The sequence below is a fragment of the Pararge aegeria genome, chromosome Z (genome assembly GCF_905163445.1).
Source record: "Pararge aegeria chromosome Z, ilParAegt1.1, whole genome shotgun sequence".
NCBI classification, from domain to species: domain Eukaryota; kingdom Metazoa; phylum Arthropoda; class Insecta; order Lepidoptera; family Nymphalidae; genus Pararge; species Pararge aegeria.
This window is the reverse complement of record NC_053208.1, coordinates 16,402,334-16,422,124: the sequence shown is the minus strand read 5'-3', so window position 1 is coordinate 16,422,124 and position 19,791 is coordinate 16,402,334. Positions and strand designations below refer to the sequence as shown.

At 35.3% G+C, this 19,791-nt stretch overlaps 1 protein-coding gene and 1 pseudogene across 3 annotated transcripts in view; both read right to left on the bottom strand.

Moving 5' to 3' along the window:
• Positions 1-2,664: 2,664 nt before the first annotated feature.
• Positions 2,665-3,847, bottom strand: LOC120636077 (annotated as a pseudogene).
• A 1,735-nt stretch (positions 3,848-5,582) lies between these two features.
• The window catches only part of LOC120636076 (ubiquitin carboxyl-terminal hydrolase 38), a 44,376-nt gene continuing 30,167 nt past the window's right edge, over positions 5,583-19,791 (bottom strand). Inside the window, exons 9-13 of one of the 3 annotated variants that reach the window (XM_039907364.1) lie at positions 12,150-12,284; positions 11,537-11,607; positions 10,845-11,247; positions 9,609-9,644; positions 5,583-6,120 (exon numbers count right to left, since the gene is read on the bottom strand). In XM_039907364.1, the coding sequence (XP_039763298.1) occupies positions 5,709-6,120; positions 9,609-9,644; positions 10,845-11,247; positions 11,537-11,607; positions 12,150-12,284 (1,057 nt within the window). In that variant the 3' untranslated portion in view covers positions 5,583-5,708. Of the gene's footprint in view, positions 6,121-8,891; positions 8,955-9,608; positions 9,645-10,844; positions 11,248-11,536; positions 11,608-12,149; positions 12,285-19,791 lie in introns of those variants that run through there. The other 2 variants (XM_039907366.1, XM_039907365.1) reach the window with 2 other exon arrangements.

The window sequence follows — 19,791 nt, the reverse complement described above, 5'->3', positions numbered from 1 at the left end:
CAGCTTACATTGACGGAGATGTTTAAAAAACAATGATTTTTATTTCTAAACTTGTACATAAGTACATTTTATTTATATTTAAAACATGTGAAAATTTCATGTTTTCAACGTAGCTTTTATTCTCTCCAATGGGAATTTTTTTTTTAAAAATCCGATTATCCGAATATTTGATTATCCGAATGGGTCCCGGTCCCCATTAATTCGGATAATTGGAGTTCTACTGTATACCATTTTTTCTCTTGCAATTAATACCCTAAGCCTGATTAGCGTTTCGTCCGAAGTGGAACCGTCTAAAAAAATGTTAAAACTGTTATAATTTAAAAACGCGTTTTTATCGAACTGACTCGTCAGATTTTCACTGCATCTATAAATTATAGCTATAGTCTTAGCGGGCAATTGTCTCAATATTAGTAAATAAGGTATATCCTATAATATAAAAATGGTAGCTCTATTATTTTCTTTTTACAAATACTTGTTGTATTTTTATGCCTTAGAATAAATTTACACCGGCCACGGTTAAAACTAACTTCCGTAAAGTAGAACTTACCCAGCATTATCCAATGTATTAGAAGCCAAGACTTCGTCCTTTGCTACTTTTCTTGTTTACTAGTAGTAAAGCTTTTTGTGACAGAGCTAACAAGAGCAGACAGTAGTAAGCATATATTTCTGCCGCCAAGCAGCATTCCAGTTATCGGGGCTGAAGGGCGTGGTTCCATTAAAGGCACATGAGACTTAACCCCTACACCTGTATGAAGACAGGGCGGCACTTTGCGGCAACAGGAAGTGTTATTTGCGTGCGTTTCGAAGTGTTGCTCTGTTCATAGGCAATGATGAGTAACCACGCTTCACGCATGCACTCACACATACATGCATGCATACATTCAGTCGTTTGTACAGTTTTATTTAGATATTATAATATTTATATAGAATAAAAAACAAATTTCAATGCATTACTTTATTTATTCAATACACAAACATACTTTTAATAACATTGAATTGAAACATATAGATGTATAGGATTAGAATAAATGTTTATTAGCTAATAGCTAAGATATTATACTTCTACTTAATATGTATGCCATGACTTTACTTCAAACACAGATGGGTAAGTTTTAATAACACAGATTTTGTATGTACCTATAACGCTCTACATTAATTAGGTAAACACTTTGAATACTTTTTACAGGTAATTATGATTTGCATCCTTAAATCATAACATCCATTTACAACACGTGTGTGGTATTATTATAATAAGTAAAATTGCGCCGTATTCCATCACTATGATAAAAAGAGAGTTCAATTATTATCAATACCCCACGTGTATAATACTATGTTTTTCATTGCATTTGAAAATTTAAATAAAGTTAAATATGTATGATAAATTAATTTAAGACGAACCAAGGATATAAAGTAATAAGACCGGAAATGGCGAGATTTTTTTTTTTCAAATCGCAGATTATCATTAATATAGTGTCTACGACTTATTTTATTAAAATAACTAAGAAAAGCGCGTATACATGATGCGCTACATTTACCTAAGGTAGTAACCTACTAAATAAATAACAGAAATACTGTATTTTATTTAGATAAACACAGTTACTTATTTATCGAAATTTTTGCATATCTGTAAGTAGCGAATAAAGTACATCCCGATTGTTCAGCAAAGAGTTTGCTCTAAACTCTTATGTAACACAACTGTAATTTTTTTATCTTTGGTATTTTGAAGGCCATCATCTTGGCCGCCATTAACTACATACTAATGTTACGTGTTATTTGCTATGATTACTTTCTATATACCTTAGTTTAGACAACGAAAACGAGAGCTACATACGATAAAAGGTACTGAATATAATAAAAAATACGGCAAATTTCACAGAATAAGAATTACATTAAGTCAAATTAAATATTATTAGGTATAAATTGGTAATTAAATTAATTTAATTAGAATTAGTATTGAAAATCATTTCAATTAATAAAATAAATTTTTATGTGCACGTAGGCAATATAGATCATTATTACAAGGAATGTCAACAAAAAAAAAGAGTAAATAAAAATAACTTTAACTGAAAAAAAAAAAAAAAACACTATGAATTAAATATAACCTCGTTGCGGTTATGCATTATAATAAATATCCTTTGCAATAAGTATAATTACTTAACCATATATTAAAAGGTATCATAGATTATATAATGATTAATGATGTTAGGAGAAAATGCCATCATAATATTCATCATCATCATCAAATCAACCGTTAGACGTCCACTGCTGGACATAGGTCTTTTGTAGGGAGTTCCAAATTCCACGGTTTTGTGCCGAATGGATCCAGCGGCTACCTGTGACGCGCCAAATGTCGTCCGTCCACCTCGTCGGGGGTCGACCAACGCTGCGTTTACCAGTACGGGGCTGCCATTCCAGCACCTTGGGACCCCAACGTCCATTCCTCCTCCGAACTATGTGCCCCGCCCATTGCCACTTCAGCTTCGCGACTCGTTGAGCTATGTCGGTAATTCTGGTTCTTCTACGGATCTCCACATTTCTGATTTTATCACGTAGAGATACTCCGAGCATAGCTCTTTCCATCGCCCGCTGAGTGACTCTGAGCCTTCTTATGAGTTCATCACTGGCAACACGCACTGTTCGAAGACTTTGGTCTTTAGGCACTGAGGGATTTTTGACGAAAAGATGTCACGAAGCTTCCCGAACGCTGCCCATCCGAGTTGGATTCGGCGGTTCACCTCCTTCTCGGAATTGGACCTACGTAATTGGATCGTGTATCCTGGGTATACGTATTCGTCGACAATTTCGAGTGCAGTGCTCTCAACGATTACTGGTTGAAGCGGAACATGAGCATTAGACATAACCTTCATCTTGCTCATGTTCATTCTTAGGCCAAACTGTTGAGAAACTATGCTGAGGTCACTGAGCATCTCAACCAATCTGCTAGGCAATCCGGTTCTGTAGTTCCAGTTGAAAGCTTTCGGGGTTTTGAAAATGGGCACGAGTAGGTCGGAGTGTAGACTTCACCAGTCTGACTCTTTCAAGCTGAACATTTATACTCAATGTGCCTCTTACCATACGGTGATCGTTTCGGTTTTAATCCTGTTGATCACAGAGACATCATTGAATATATGCCGTTTGGTCGACATGATGAAGTCGATCTCGTTTCTCGTGAAACCATCGGGGCTTATCCAGGTCCATTTCCTGTGTGGCCTCCTTCTACATGAAGTCGGCCAACATTTGGCCCCTGTGGTTCCGTTGCCCGTACCCAAATTGCCCCACGCTCAACTCTGTACCGGTTCGCTCGCCAAGCTTCGCGTTGAAATCCCCCACCACAATACTGTAGTAGGTGCTCGAGGCATCCTCCTCACATCCTCGTCTGGATGTGCCGAGGTATAGGAGGCGCGTATACCTGTATGACCTTCAACGAATACCGTTTGGTAATTTTGAGTATAAGGTATGCTCGACACACTTTCGACTTTTACAATATTGTTGACGAGAGACTTGTGGACGATGAACCCGACACCATCCTGGGACTGTTGGTCACCCTCCCGGTAGTAAAACCAGTTGCCGGATTCCAGGATTATCGAATCCTCCCCCTCTCGTCGGACTTCAGATAATCCTATAATATCACAACGCAACTTGCTCACCACTTCTTCCAGCTCAATCACCTTTCCATCGGTCCTCATCATAATATTAGTTAAATATTTACGCATTTCATCAATTCATTTACGGAACAAGTTAGGGGACCCCTGAGCATCATTATAAGTTCTAGTCGATTGTTTTATCATTCATAAACCATGTGTCTGAATAACACAGACGCCAAATACTTTACCGGAAAGGTATAATAGTCAAGTAATTACAAATATCAATCTCAAAAGTGGAGCTTAACATTATTATTTATTTAGATATACCAATTGTATATATTTTGAAAATGTAAACATCGAAACATTTATAAATGACGTTGAGTAAACATTAAATATATTATTCAATTGGGTTTCGGGATTTTAATTGGGTAGGTATATTTTAATTAAATTCTAGTGTTATTTCTATGCTTATTCATACCATTAAAATTGAAACATCTACGTTTTTGTTATCAAAGGTTAGATAAAATTACTTTGAATAATGTATGTTAGCATGCAAATTTTGAATTTAGTGTATTTTTTTTCTTAATTGGGTACATGATAATACGCATAATACTACACATTTAAACAAGGTCTCTTAGGTCCCGTCAGCGTCGCTTTTTTACTTCTTAGATGATACCTTCATATAAAAAGATTGAGAAATTTTCTGAGATATAACCCGTTTCTAACAATATAATTCCAAATTTTATAAAGAATCTAAAATAAAAATAACCAATATAATTTAACAACAAAAATGCAATTTGTATATTATTCATCAATAATATCTACTGCGGTCCGGCTGGAAGGTAACGGTTTCCTTAGTCAGGAAAGGGTATGTTACCAACTTTATGATTTTATCAAGCACCTTATATAAATTTCACACGCCCTTCCGGTCCAACTTTACTAGTTGGACCGGAAGGGCGTGTGGAAGATTATACCGGAAGATTTATAAATGCGTCTAGCATATCAATAGATTCTCACGTCGAATCTAATGATACCATTCTAAAATGAGAAATGTGTTTCAGAAACGAGCCACGTTCGAGGAGATCGAGATTACAAACTTACTTATTTTATCAAGCACCGTATCAAAATTTCCCATGCCCTTTCGGTTCATCAGGTAAAGTGAGATTTATAATTGCGTGAAGTGTAACAGCCGATCGATTTTTTCTATAACCAGCCTAAAGTTAGCGATGACTCAGAAGCTCTAAATGAAAAAAGTTGTGAGCCGTCACGGGACGCCTGACATATTATGTGAAATAATTAAACTGTTTTATATAATACTGTTACTGCATAAAAGAACAGAGTACGACAGGAATCAGATATATCGTACTGAAAAGATAAAGCATTACAAATTTGTTCCATAAAATAAATAAATTAAATTTTCTATACAAAAAAACTTAAGAATTTATTGGAAATTGCGACAACTCAACTACGCATAGTAGGTACATATATTCCATCATATAGCGTAGCCATGCGTCGCCACGGCATGTACAGCCACGCCAACAATCAGGTTTACCTTCACCTATAGATGTTTCACATCAAAAATACTTTTGAGAATGAGCCACGTTTGGGTACATGAAGATACGAAGTGTCAGCGATGTGTGGTAGATACCATTGCTCTGAGGATCACGGTCGTCGGAGTCCTAAGGTTCAAACGATGCCAGCGACACATAGCTTTTTAAAACGCAATGCACTGACAGCTGGAAACGCTATATATAGGAAACTAGTGGCAGTAATATTGAAATAAATATTAGTTCTTCTGAGTATCGCTCCCTGCAATTATAAATCAACACCATTTTATTCCACAGTAAACTTACACTTAACAAGTCATGGGAAATTATTAACTAAAATAATGAATGTACATATTAAGGTAAAATTATTCTATAGCAAGTAGTTATTACAAAAAATATATATAGAAACAAATTTACTAAAACTACACAATATGTATAAATATATTTATTTATATAGAAGTAAATAAACCGGAAATATATATTTCGATTTTCAAACGCGCACAGATGGATTGAGTCTTACATCTTATTCCTCACTGTCGAGCACTGAGAAATCGTAGCGTTTGTGGGACCTTAATTGTCATGGGCGACCAATTCGCAATTTACGCACAGTTTCCACGTACAGCTTATTGTCAGAGGAGATCTCATCCCGGAGAGCGCGCGGCAGCTGCTCGAAAGTCGGTGCAGGCGGTTCCTCGATATCGGATCGCCTGTAGAACAGGATGTATGGCGTACTGGATCGGTTGAGCTTATTGAGGTGACTCTCATCGGCGTATGTGACCGAGCAGTCGTTATACTTGTGCCACTGATCGTTGTCTTTGGCGAGAGTGTAATAGTGGCCCGAGTCCAGAGTGGTTCCGGCGTGGATGACCGCAGCGAATACGTTGTACGATGCGTGCACCGCCTGTGCGCGCACAGTAGGCAGAGTTATGGTGTGGTTGTAATACACCGTGTGCATCAACTTGGTCTGCACCTGCAGCTTCGAATCGAACCTGTTCATAAGGATCATGTCAGTATTAAGGATCAGGGAATAAGCACCTAAAAGAGTATTAGCATTCCGTAAGTACAAATACCTATGTGGTTATGGTATTAACTCGAACGATAATTATTACGGTTGGAATTTAAAGTGAGACGAGTGCGAGTTACAAATCTTAAACCTGACTGCCATCATCTGTACCTAATAAATATATTCTGCCCTACTATGTACTCTTTAAAATACAACTACGGAAGCACGGTTACTTTTTCTAAAAAAATCTTAGTTTACGTACGTGTTTTTTTTGAAAGCTTAAAATTTAGCGCTTTGGTGACTGGCAAGATATATTTGTCTTAATTTAAATATCGGCTTAGTATTATTAAGTCACATTCGATTTATCATATCATAAAAAAATATTTTTTCAACTTAGCATTTTTTTTTCGTTAGGAATGGGAAAATCCATAAATTTACAAGTTATAGGGAAATCGTCTTAGGACTATTAGTTAATTATTATTTTGTCTTGTGAATACAATCTTGCTATGGATTTATTTTTATCTCAAAAGCAGGAATTAACCATAAAAAATAAATTGGCTATTGTTAAATGCCGATAAATTAAGTAATCATTTCAATGAGTCGGAAGATTTTATAAGCTATATATGTGGTAAAACATAACCCGATTTTCCGTGGTAGCTTTTAAGAGACGTAGTAGTCTGTTTTAATATTTTTTTTTTAATTAGATAACATAATTTAGGTCTTGCGGGGCCTTCTTACCTGATGATCCAAATAATATTAAATTTTCTCAATTACAGCTCAGAAGTTTATATTACAGACAGATAGAAAGACTGTCGCGTTTTAAATTTAAGTCTGATAATTTTTATCGTTCTCAAAAATCTAGCTTTGAAAATTAGTATATTGATTAGTATTTAAAGATAATTTTGACTGAATTTAATTTATGGTAGTATTAATTTATTATCGATACAGACTTTCGTCTCCTATTTCAAGGGTGATTTGTATAAATAGCTTGTAATATTTATATATTATTTTTTTAAATATATCAAGCTAAATGCATCCGGCATTGTTCAAAGAGTGGTATTTTAGTTTTATTTGCAGTGTGAGCCCCATACATATGAACATGAAATAAAACTACTGGGTAGAACTAGACGAAATTTTATCGACAGGGAAAATAATGAATTTATACCTAAACATTGTAAACTACTGACCAAGTATTTTAGAATGTTATTGTTTATCTTAATGAGCAACTATTGTTAATAAAATGTACCGAAGATGGATTATCATTTACCCCCAAAAAAATAACATCATTCAAAATTTTAAAAACTAGAAATAATTCACTGAAAATCAATATCTATAAAGCTCTTTTATATTCTCTTATCTTAGTTTATCTTGATATTCGTTAAAATATTCCTTTCAGTTTTATTACTTTCTTTCGTCTTTGTTGAACGAACAACTCAAAGGAAATGTTTGATCTGGGATAGCAACTAGGTAATTACGGTTTTAACATGATAGAAAACTTTGTTCAGATATTACCAGACAGAACCAATTTCCTTACCTGTAAATAAACTTGAATCTTACTTCACCCAACTTCGTTACTGCACTTTATGGAAACCCACACTGTATATGTAGTTTATGTGTATCAGGAAAACGCGGTGTATAGATATTTGAACTATAATAATGCATAATGCGTTTGTACTCAAATCTCTAAACTAAAACTTAATTGTCAAGCACTCATTTATTATATTCCTAAGGGAACATTTTTTTTAAATTTCGGTGGTATACTTAGCAGAAAACAAATGAAATACTTATCGTTTCATAATAAAAACATAGATCATGTACGATTCTTGCGATTTGATTTTACTTATAGTTTTTTTTAAATGTCACTGCTGAGCGCATACCTCATCTTTCATAGATGATTCAGAGCAGTGACCCGCCACGCTGCTCCAAAGCGGGACGGTGGGCCAATTATGAGTGCCACATTTATTTTAGCTAAGAGACTTGTGTCCAATCGTATAAACACCGATATAAGCTTATTCTAAAACGATTCATTCCATTTTACAACATTTGAAGATGCACAAGGTTTAAACTTACTATAGATTTGGTCACGACATGTAGAGAGACATGTATCTAAGAGTTGCTCAAGTCGTTATATAAAGGACTATAAGAGAGCTGTTTAAGAAAGACTACACACTAAAGCCTGCCCGTCTATATGTGCGGCTTGAAGCCATCGATTAAAGCTGTCTGCTAAACGCTATTCCGCAAGCGTTTATATATAATTAAACTCTTAACAAAGATGAAAAGTTAGCGGGCTATCGGATTTGGTTTGTAGTCATCTTTATGATCATAACAAACTATTTCGACTCAAAATTGAAATATAAGCTATACATCTTGCGACATAACGTGCAGTTCGAACAGTATAACGCATGACCGACGCGTGCCCAACGAGTGGTCCACACGACGTTCATTACTCGCACAATATTATTGAAATGTTTGCTTTATGCCACGTCGTATAAAGCTCACATTCAAATGCATGGTGTCCATGCTTAAAAGCAAATCTACGGCTATTAAAATTTCATCTCGATCATCAGAAACACTAAGCCTACACGTAGCAAATTTTTTTTCACTGACATTCTGATACTTACTGCCATGCGAAACTGATTAAAAATAGTAGACAATAAATCCATAACCCGTAAAGGGCGGCTAACATAAATATTTAACATTGAAGTTTAAAAAAAAATAGATGACATGAACGCAAGAAAACATCGACGAGTGCAAAAAAGCAAAACAACAAACATTAAACAATAATGAAAAAAATATTACGAAGTTCTTTTCCGACGATTGCTATGAAACAAAAATTTTCAATGTACTTTAGAAATTGTATGCTATTGTCAAAATGGTTTTAAATAAGTTATGAACTCCCAAAAATACCCCACAAATAGAAATATATATAAATATCCAACAATTATTCTAAGATAAATTCCAAAAAATTCCAAAAAATAGAAAATTTCTTTAGGTTTATTTTTAATTATTCTAGTTCATCAGGAATAATTAAGACCCAAAACTCAATGAATATTGTAAGAAGACCAGCTTTGTTCATTTTACCTTTTAAGTACAAGTTCCCAAAAGATTTATAATGTCGCAACACATCAATTACTTCGATTCATAAAGACATCGGGTAAAAAGTTATATTGCAAATTTTAACTTAATTTTAAATAGGCGCTCGATAAATAGGCGACCGACAGCTGTCACTTTTGCTAGTCATCAGTTAATTAAACAATTATTAGATTCTAGGTCATACTTAAAAACCAATAAACAACACATTGGTTTGTCCCCGTTATTTAAAAATAAAATAAGTTCACTGAATCCATGATAAAGATATACATATCACTAATGAATTTACAGACTGCTCGAAATAAAACTATGACCCTTTTTAAATTAATTATGTGATAAAATGGAGATCAAATAGATTATAATAAATTTAAAAGAAATACTTACTCTGGAGCCATATTAGGTCGGGTTATATACCTGGATCAATAGATTAAATACAAATGAACACCTACCCGCCTAGATGAAATATTAAATTATTTTAAACAATATTTCATCTAGGGTTGATTATCAATGGTCACTAAAGACCGGATTATATGCCAATAGCATAAAGGCACAAAAAAAGTAAAATAAAAAATTGTAGCTCAATTATGTGACAATTTAATGTTATCCGACATAGGCAAATTTATGAAAATCTTCTGAAGAGGACTTCAATGTTAGGCATCATAGTATGATATTCTTTAGTTAAGTTTATATTAATCTGTAAAAATATATTTAAAATTTATCCGGTCTCTAATGATTACTTATTATACACCGATAACCAAAATGTTGTTAATATAACAATTAATTGAATCTCAGATACTACGTTTTTTTTTATACTCAGAATTGAACTGCTGCAAAAATGTAATAGTATATACCATTAACGGTTATGCAATACTAGATAAAATTTAAGTTTTTCAAATATTAAAGACTATAAATAAATAGCAATCGCAATGATTATTAACGGAGAAAATATAGATGTTATTACGTCTCACGCAAACCAGTTCATTAGGGTGAAAATTGATGAAATTATATCGTTCAGTAAACAGTACTGCTAAATGAGATTGAAATAACTTAAAACTATAAATAATCTATATAGTTAGTCATAGCCAAAAATAAATATGTTATTCATGTTAATTTTTCTAATTAAATGGTTGACCGTTTTACACGATTCAATGAAACTTTCTCGACAGATAAAATATAAAAGTTACCTCTAACGAGAATTTGAAGTGGGTTTTTCTTGGTCATTTATTAAAATTTTGGGATAAAATAAAAAACATGGATGTTGTGATTATGGAGTATTTTGCTTTTCTTAATTAGAACTGTGATTCTGTTTTATAAATTTTTTCAAATTAAAATTCTAATAAAAATATAAAATTTAATTTGTGATGAACACGATTACTGATGAACATAAATAGCAATGTTGCATACTGAAATCTGGAGTACTGGTTACTGAACGATTCGTCTCGTAATTCCGGTCGGTGAATATGTATCTGTGTTCTGTGGTGTGTTACGTATCTAAGTTAGGTGGAACCGTACAAATCTTACAAAGCACACACAATGCATCGCGAAAATACCGGCCAGCATTTCTCACGTGTATCATTACGGGTGAAGTGTTATAAGTTAAATCATAAATTTGATACTTACTTAAAGTTCTTCAGCACTAATATAAGGTATTTGGGCGTAGTCTCGATGAGCACGCTCCTCTCGGCGTCACGCAAGCCGCCGCAATCGTGGCACTGGTACTTGTTATCACCGGAGAGGCTCTCCTTGGAACAGTAGTATTCCAAGAGACTTTGCACGCTGTGCTCCCTGCCCTCAGGCTTCTCGGGGAATGCGAGTTGCAGATCTCGGAAGACGTCGCGAGACAGCGAAGAGGAGCGGCAAACGGTGCATTGGACTCGTGTCAGCAACACCCCTCCGAACATACCATCAATGGCAGAGTCGCGACGCAACACCGTCGCTTCGTTTGTACGTAACCTTTTCCTGGGTGGCAAAGCTAATGGCTCTTTGTTAGAAGAATTACGTTTGAGTGCACTTGAACCGGAGCCTACAAAAAAAGAAATACGATACGGTTTACGTAGTTGGTTGGAATATTGGCGAACATTGCTCTTACAAATAGGTTGGTTATTGTATTGTGCTGTGTGTATGTGGATAAATAATGGATGAAATATTCAAATTCAAAATTCAAAAATTATATTCCTTTAGTTGCCTCGTGCGACTCCCACAGCGGGATGTTTAGTTGATGACTTCACACAGTCAAATTAACGGTACTCCAAAATTTACTCTGCATTAATAAACTGAGTAATGCTTAAAGTAAATAGTTAGAACATACTTACCACGGCTACTACCAGGGCGTGGCGCGACGGGTTGACGGCTGTGACCAGGTTCGGCATGATCTTGAGTTGCACTATAATGTAAAATCATGTATTTAACGAAATGATATGAAATACTTAATGATATAAATACGACAAAAATATAAGTCATAAATATTTCAACTATAGAAAACTTATAAGAACTCATATTACTTTGTCGGGTTTTGATTTTCACTGGATGTCATTATTGCCAGGTTTGCCAATTTCATTATCTGGATAGACTTATTGCTAAAGAATACAGATGGATACTCAAGTAGTTTTGAAAGTTATTACAGTGATGCAAGAAACATCAAGCTTTACTGAAGTAACAAGTCTAAAAATCAATAAATTAAAAATTTAAGACCCCCGACTCTCAGTAAAGTGTAATCTAATAGTCAAGCCCGTTCATGGTTCAATATGGGTATCGAACCTATATTCAGGGAATTGTGAAAGTATAATATGTAAACCGCCATTTTGTGGCGGCGGTCATGTTGGACCGATTTTCATCAAAAATCATTTCAATCAAAGATTCGATGAGAAATTCGATGCTTCATACAGACGCACATACACACAAATAATAATCTTTAATAATTTTTACCTCGTGGAAGTGGAGGGCGGAACATGTGGGTACAAGGCGCGCAAGCGATTAGCTCCATTCAACACCGGTGGCCGAGAGTAATCGTGGTTAGTCTCCGTAGAGTGCTCGTATGACTGGAATAACTCCAGCAAGTAGCTGAAAATATCATAATCATCATATCAACCCATTACCGGCCGACTACAGGGCACAGGTCTCCTCCCACAATGAGAAGGGGTTAAGGCTGTAGTCCACCACGTTGGCACAGTACGCATTGGTGGACTCCACACACCTTTGAGAACATTATGTAGAACTCCCAGGAATGCGGCTTTCCTCACGATGTTTTTCTTCGCCGTTGAAGCAAGTGATATTTTTATTGCTAAAAACGCACTAACTTAAAAGTTTCGTTTTAGTTAAAAGTTAGAGGTGCGTGCTGGGATTCGAACTCGACCCCTCAAAAGTGTGAAGTGAAGTCGAATTCCAATCCACTGGGCTATCACCGCTTCAAAAAGCTGAAAATATACCACTGTTGTTTTACAGAAATGTTACTACTTGATATATGCCCATCCCTTATTATATCTTAAGCTAACTGTTGCATTCGCATTCTTATTCCGCGTTTATTACGAACAATGACTAGCACAAAAAGTATTCCCTGTTACTCTCCTTCAACTAACTCTACGAAAAAAATCACGTTGATTGGTTCTTTAGTTAGGGAAAGTACAAATAAACAAAAAAACATACTTTCGCATTTATAATATAAGTAAGGAAAACTATCTCGTTGGTCTAGTGGTTAGCTTGTCGACTGCAGATCACGAGGTTCGATTGCCGGGTCGGGGAATTTATTGGGTATGGGTTATTTGTATCAAGAAATTCTTCAGAATTCAGTTCCCGCCCGGAGTTTGAAAAATTCGGTTAATCATCCCCAAAATATAAATATTATAATCAAGGATATTATATTCACAGCACAAATCTTATATTACACTTATGGGTATAAAGTATATGTATGATAGCTATATATAATCTATTTCGTACAAACAGACAACACATAATGACTGTCCTTGGCTGGACGCTATCTTTGAAATCATATACTCTTATATTCTTCTGACTAGGAGTGTTTATTTTCCATGGATAGCAAATTTTTATTGAATAGATAACTATGAACGCATGAATTGTTGTTTTATACTTACTGAAATTTTATGAGGTTTCTTTTAAAATGTCACATGTATCAACTCTAGAGTACGTTGCCTGTATTGAACATAAACAAAGAGCGACTTGGATTACATGTCAACATACTTGCACTGTAACAATGTGATTTTATTCCCGATGACCTTACCCCTAATGGAGCTTGTCATATTGTTACGCGTCGGAATGCAGGGATCAGATAAACAATATCCCTGCTTTAATAATAATGGAATATATAATATCTTTAGTTATGGAATTGCAGTCTTATAAAGACATATTACTAGTTAATACTTATATACACCTAAAGTAAAATTAACTAGACGTGATGGCATGTCATTTAAACAATCAGTAGCGACAGTCTAAGTATGAGTATATTAAGCCCGCGCAACTCGTAACAATGATTACATCGCCTATTTATATAAACAAAAATCAATTGCCGTCCGTGTGCATTGAAACTCCTGTATCGGTTTAACGGATTCGAATAATCGAACGAAGTGTCTTAACGCTCGTGCGGCAGGAGTTAACTGGTAGACAACGTGACCTAACGAAAAAGCGTAATGGCCCCTCAAGTATCCAGGAAAACCTTTACTTTTCGAGAAAAGTTTGAAACTCGTTAGTTTTAGGTACTATTTTTGTATTTACTTACGGGGCACGGGTCTCCTCCCACAATTGGTGGACAAACAACATATTTTCTTTTAGAAGAACTAAAAATCATGTTCAAAATATGTCTTCAAATCTACCAAAATTCAAATCGTGACTTGATGAAACATCCATTAATTCAAATCAAAATATTAAATTCAATGTTGAATAAAATGAAAACGTGAACTTATTGGTTACGTTATACCAGAATTGCCACTTTGGACTCCTTGTAATAGTTCCTCAAGAGGTACAAAGTTCACCGTGTCATTTAATAACACATCAATTCACAGTACAAGTCATAAATCAATCACAGATTGATGTATCGACACATGATATATTTATTCGAGTAGCGAGGAGTTCCAAAAAAATTCAATGTTCACTCGGAAGATTATTTTAAAATTATTAATTTCTTTCGACGTGAAAAGGATAAGCCTTTAGAATTTCCCTGCCCCGATAAGGAAAAAGAAACCTAAAATATAAAATGCAACCAACCTAGTCTAATCGCGAACCTAAAGCATCCAGGGGCACACTCAATTTAACAATCAAATAGATTCATCATAATCGGCCCTCGCTTCGCTTAGGAGGATTTCAATGACATAAACACGTTCAGGAGAACTGTATACATACAGATAAGCATGAAGAATTCTTTTCGATTTGTTTGCGCGTTAACCCAAACACCTTTATAATGTAATTCAGTATGGCGATTTAAATTTAGTTTCAGTTACGACAACCAATCTTTTGTCAGAGCCTGTTGCTGTTTTATCAAGATCAAGATATTTAAATTCATTATTCAGATATTGGAAATAACTTTTCATACAAGGTAACATTTACATTACATTGGAGAACCTATTGAATAAACTATTATAGTTCAGCATAGTGAAAAATAACAATACTGCGAAAAAGATAAGGCAGTGAGAATCAAGATACGATTTGGCGGCCATCGGCTATGTCGCAATAGAAGAAAAACGAGCCAAGTGCGAGTAAGACTTGCGTACTGAGTGTTCCGTTCTTAGGAAGGAAACACATATTTATGATTTTGTATCACTTCTGAGAATAGCTCTAGGGTAGGGCTGCTTTGTCGGATTTTTACATTTTTTTATACTAATTATAAATCTCTGAAAAGAAAATTAAAACCTATTTTTGAATACTTTGGGGCTAGATGGCGATAAAATATTAATTTATTTAAATAAAAAAAAAAAAAAAAAAAAGCCAATGAATCGTGCGCCTTAATATGATCATCCCCCGTCCTAGTGATAATTTCTCGTAATTTCAAGATCTCTGGAGGTTTCGATAATCAGCCAGTAAAATAATCAGACCGCTTTCCGAAATCGAACGAAAAAACCGCCAAAAAAGCTTTTTTTTATTTATTTCGTTTCCCTAAAGCCTTATGTTTTTACACAAGGTTTTTTTTTTTTAAATTGAGACTATTGAATTTCTTATTTGGATTAAGTTTCAAATTAGTACCTCAAGCCGTAATCTTAGCAAAAGGGTGGGACGTCCGAACAGACTAATAGACCACGCAGTGATCCAATGAGAGTTTCGTTTGTTTTTTCCCTAAAGCCTTGTGTTTTTCCACAAGGTTTTTTTTTGAAATTGGTACTACTGAATTTCTTATTTGGTATAAGTTTAAAATTAGAACCTCAAACCGTAATCTTAGCAAAAGGGTGGGGACTTACGAACAGACAGATAGACCACGCAGTGATCCAATGAGAGTTTCGTTTGTTTTCGGAACCCTAAAAAGAGAATCTCTATTTAAAACGATGATTTAAAGAGGAGCGCCAAAACCGATCGCTTTATTATGGAAATTACATTCATTATCATATTTAAGCGGGGTATGTAGGTGAGAAGCGCTTCCAACTTAATTTGTTACTCAACAGTTCGTTCGAATCAATACTGTAGGTTAATAACTCTGGGAAAGGCTAAAGCTTGCCCGGGCGGGTATCGGCGCATGTGCTATTATGCACTATCGATCGACCATCACTCTTACATAGCTAGGATAACTTATAAAGGTCAAACCTCGCCGTTGCATGAACCAATTCAATATTTTTATATTAATTTTTATATAACGAACTTTTCCGTTGGTATTTCGGACGTTGTACGGCAGCTACGCTAACAGGATTCAGTATTATGTTCGTGGGTCGAGCGGAAAATTATTAAGGTATTGAATAAATCTGCCCGGAGATAGGAAATTTGCTTATTATTATCATTTATAAGAGCTGCGTGGGTCTAAGTTCTCTCTAATGAGACACGAGGCATAGGATAAATAAGTTATAAATATAATTAATCTGTACAGTGGGCGTGTAAAAGTTATAATTTAAATTAGCAAGGTAGAGTTCAAAAATAACTCTTCTGTGATAATAACGTTGATCTTTTTATTTGTATCAGTTTAGCGATTTCTTTTTTTTTACAGGGATCACGTAAAAAGTATTCTTTTACGTAATAAATCAACGCATAGCCTAAAGTTCTACACCATTCAATTTGAAACTTGGGATTTTGAAAGTAGATTCTTTTCTTACGGAAACATCCACAAAGAAAAAGTTTAAAAAAAGCAACATTCAAAGTTTCACGGGCATTACTTGGATAATGAATGTTATGTATTTCAACTTGGCCACCATTTATAGCTTCGTGTATAAAACATGTAAAATTAAGACTCGCATACAAACTTTTTTTAGGATATTTTGTGCCTTTGGGGTCAGAATTGTCAAAAATTTTGGTTTCACCGGCAACGCCAAGAAATAAGTGCATATACAGGGTCGTAATACAAGCCCTATACAGTCGCTGCGTGAAGTGCGACAGAGATCTTGCCAATTTTTTTTCTAGTAACTATTAACTATGATTTGACGCCCGATTGGCGCAGTTTGCAGCGACCCTGCTTTCTGAGTCCAAGGCCGTGGGTTCGGTTCCCACAACTGGAAAATGTTTGTGTGATGAGCATGAATGTTTTTCAGTGTCTGGGTGTTTATAAGTATTTATGTATTATATTCATAAAAATATTCAACAGCTATCTTAGTTCCCATAACACAAGCTACGCTTACTTTGGGGCTAGGTTGCGATGTGTGTATTGTCGTAGTATATTTATTTATTTATTTATTAACTGATAAAGCAGATGGCCCACCTGATGGTAAGTGGAAACTCATCGCATATAAAGGGTATGCAAGTACACGTCCTGCAAAGTGCCGCTCTGTGTCCAACAATCTGAAATGTAGGTGATAAGCCTCATGCACCGGAAACCACGCTCTTCAGACCGGAACACAGCAACGCTGGTCGGCGACGGAACCAAGCGTGGCGGTTGTACTTCCCCGGACGATACGATACTACTTAACGACATACTGCACTCGACGGCGAGTACACCGCTGAAGTTCGGTATGATGCTCATCGTCATAGCCTATTGCGGTCCGACGCTGGACTAGAGGCCTCTCCCAACGGGAGGTTATGCGAACGGTTTGTTCATCGCATAAGATGGTAGTACAACAGAGGGCGCTGCCGTGGTCCGTCATATTCCATAAGTAGCCTCATGCGACACTTTCGCGAAGAAGAGCGGTGACAACTGAATTCTGATCTGCCGTGACCACACGATACATCACAATGCTCAGTATCCTTAACGGGGTTGGAAGTTTGTTAAGTCACAATATGCGTGCTAAGATTTGATGGAATTTGAATAGCTAGCAAGTTGCAACATATTCCCACACTAAGCAATTCCGAATGTTATTCGTACCGCATTATTACGAAGTTGATCATCCATACTGATATTATAAATGCGAAAGTGTGTTTGTTTGTCACTTCTTCACGCCCTCATTAAGCTTTGTTTGGGGATTATGTTAAATTGTTTTCCAAGAATTTTAAACGCGCTTGCCACTTAGAAAAGACGCGATACATCAAAAATAAAATTAAAAATAGCAGCAATGCAATCAAAACTACTTGGAACATAATTAATGAGGAGACGGGAAGAGCAACACCACGAAATATTAACTTTAAACTTAATGTAGATAATAAAGCCTTAACAACAGATTTCGAGGTGGCTACTGCTTTTGAAACCTTCTTTACCAACATTCCCGTCTCCACAACAGAATCATTAAACTCTTTACCAGATATGGCTCTCTCTCTATTAAAGGAAAATGTGCCTGAGTGTAACCATTCTTTTAAATTCACGCATGTTAGTGGCTCTGACGTTATTAAAGCCTTTAAATTATTAATTAATAAAAAAACAAATGATCTGTGGGGCATTTCCGTAAACGTTGTCAAATCATTAATTGATATTGTTGCACCCGATTTAGCCTTAATATTTAATAATTGTATAGATTGTGGTGTGTTTCCTGACTTAATGAAACTTAGTAAAATAGTTCCATTGTTTAAATCGGGTAGTACTTCTGACCCCACTAACTTTAGACCAGTATCGGTAGTACCCACTTTCAGTAAAATCTTTGAAAAACTCATTTTAAATCAATTACTTTACCATTTTCATAAGTATAATTTACTTCATATTAAGCAATTTGGTTTCACACGGGGTCGCTCAACAATCGACGCAGGTGTTGAGCTAATACAAAACATATTTGAAGCCTGGGAGGAGTCACGTGATGCACTTGGTGTGTTCTGTGACTTATCTAAGGCGTTTGATTGTGTTCAACACGAAACGTTAGTTAGGAAACTACACCCCTATGGAATTCAGGGTGTAGCTCTAGACTTAATGAGTAACTATCTACGCGATAGAATTCAGAAAGTCGACGTGAATGGAAAACGGTCTAATGGATCAGTTATGAAAATAGGTGTCCCACAGGGGTCTATATTAGGACCATTTCTGTTCCTTATTTACATTAATGACCTTCCTTACCTTGCCAAGGATAAACACGGGATAGTTCTGTTTGCCGATGATACATCACTGACTTTTAAAATAAATCGACGTGAACTAGCTTTTGACGACGTAAACAACTCTCTCGCTAAAGTGGTACAGTGGTTTGAAGCTAATAATTTGGTTCTTAACGGAAAAAAAACCAAGTGTATAAAATTCACTTTACCTAATGTTAAACACGTGAAAACCACTGTACTACTTAATAATGAGGAACTGAAACTGGAGGATACGACAGTTTTTCTAGGAATAACGTTAGATTCTAAACTTCAATGGGGCCCTCATGTAAATAATTTATCGAACAGGCTTAGTTCTGCTGCCTAAGCGGTAAAGAAGATACGCCATATGACCGACGTAGAAACTGCGAGACTGGTATATTTTAGTTACTTTCACAGCATTATGTCATATGGAATTTTACTTCGGGGTAATGCTGCTGATATTAGCACTATTTTCGTGCTGCAGAAGAGGGCTGTTCGTTCTATCTACAAAATGGGTCCGAGAGAGTCATTGAGAGATAAATTTAAAGATTTTAAAATAATGACAGTGTATAGTCAGTACATATTTGAAAATTTAATGTACGTTCATAAAAACATTTCTAAATTTAAGAAAAAATGTGACTGCAATAATTTAAACATTAGAAGTAAGAATAAACTTACAGTGCAATATACTAGGTTCATAATTCGTTTAAAGGAAATTGCATACAATTCTACAATAAACTACCAATTGTCATCTTGGAGATGTCTCTTAAAAAGTTCAAAGTTTGTATTAAACGTAAGCTTAAAGAAAAGTCCTATTATAGTATAAAGGACTACGTAAACGATAAAAAAGCTTGGGTGTAAATTATTGCTCTAACCAGGTTGCTCTTCTAATAATTTAAAATGACATTGTGAGATGGTGATAACAAAAAAAAAAACACCCGGCTTAGTTTGTTGTGGGCTTCTTCTTAGACCAGGACGCGTTTGGAACCCTCGTAGCTTTAGTTTTAAGTTTACGAATGTGGTT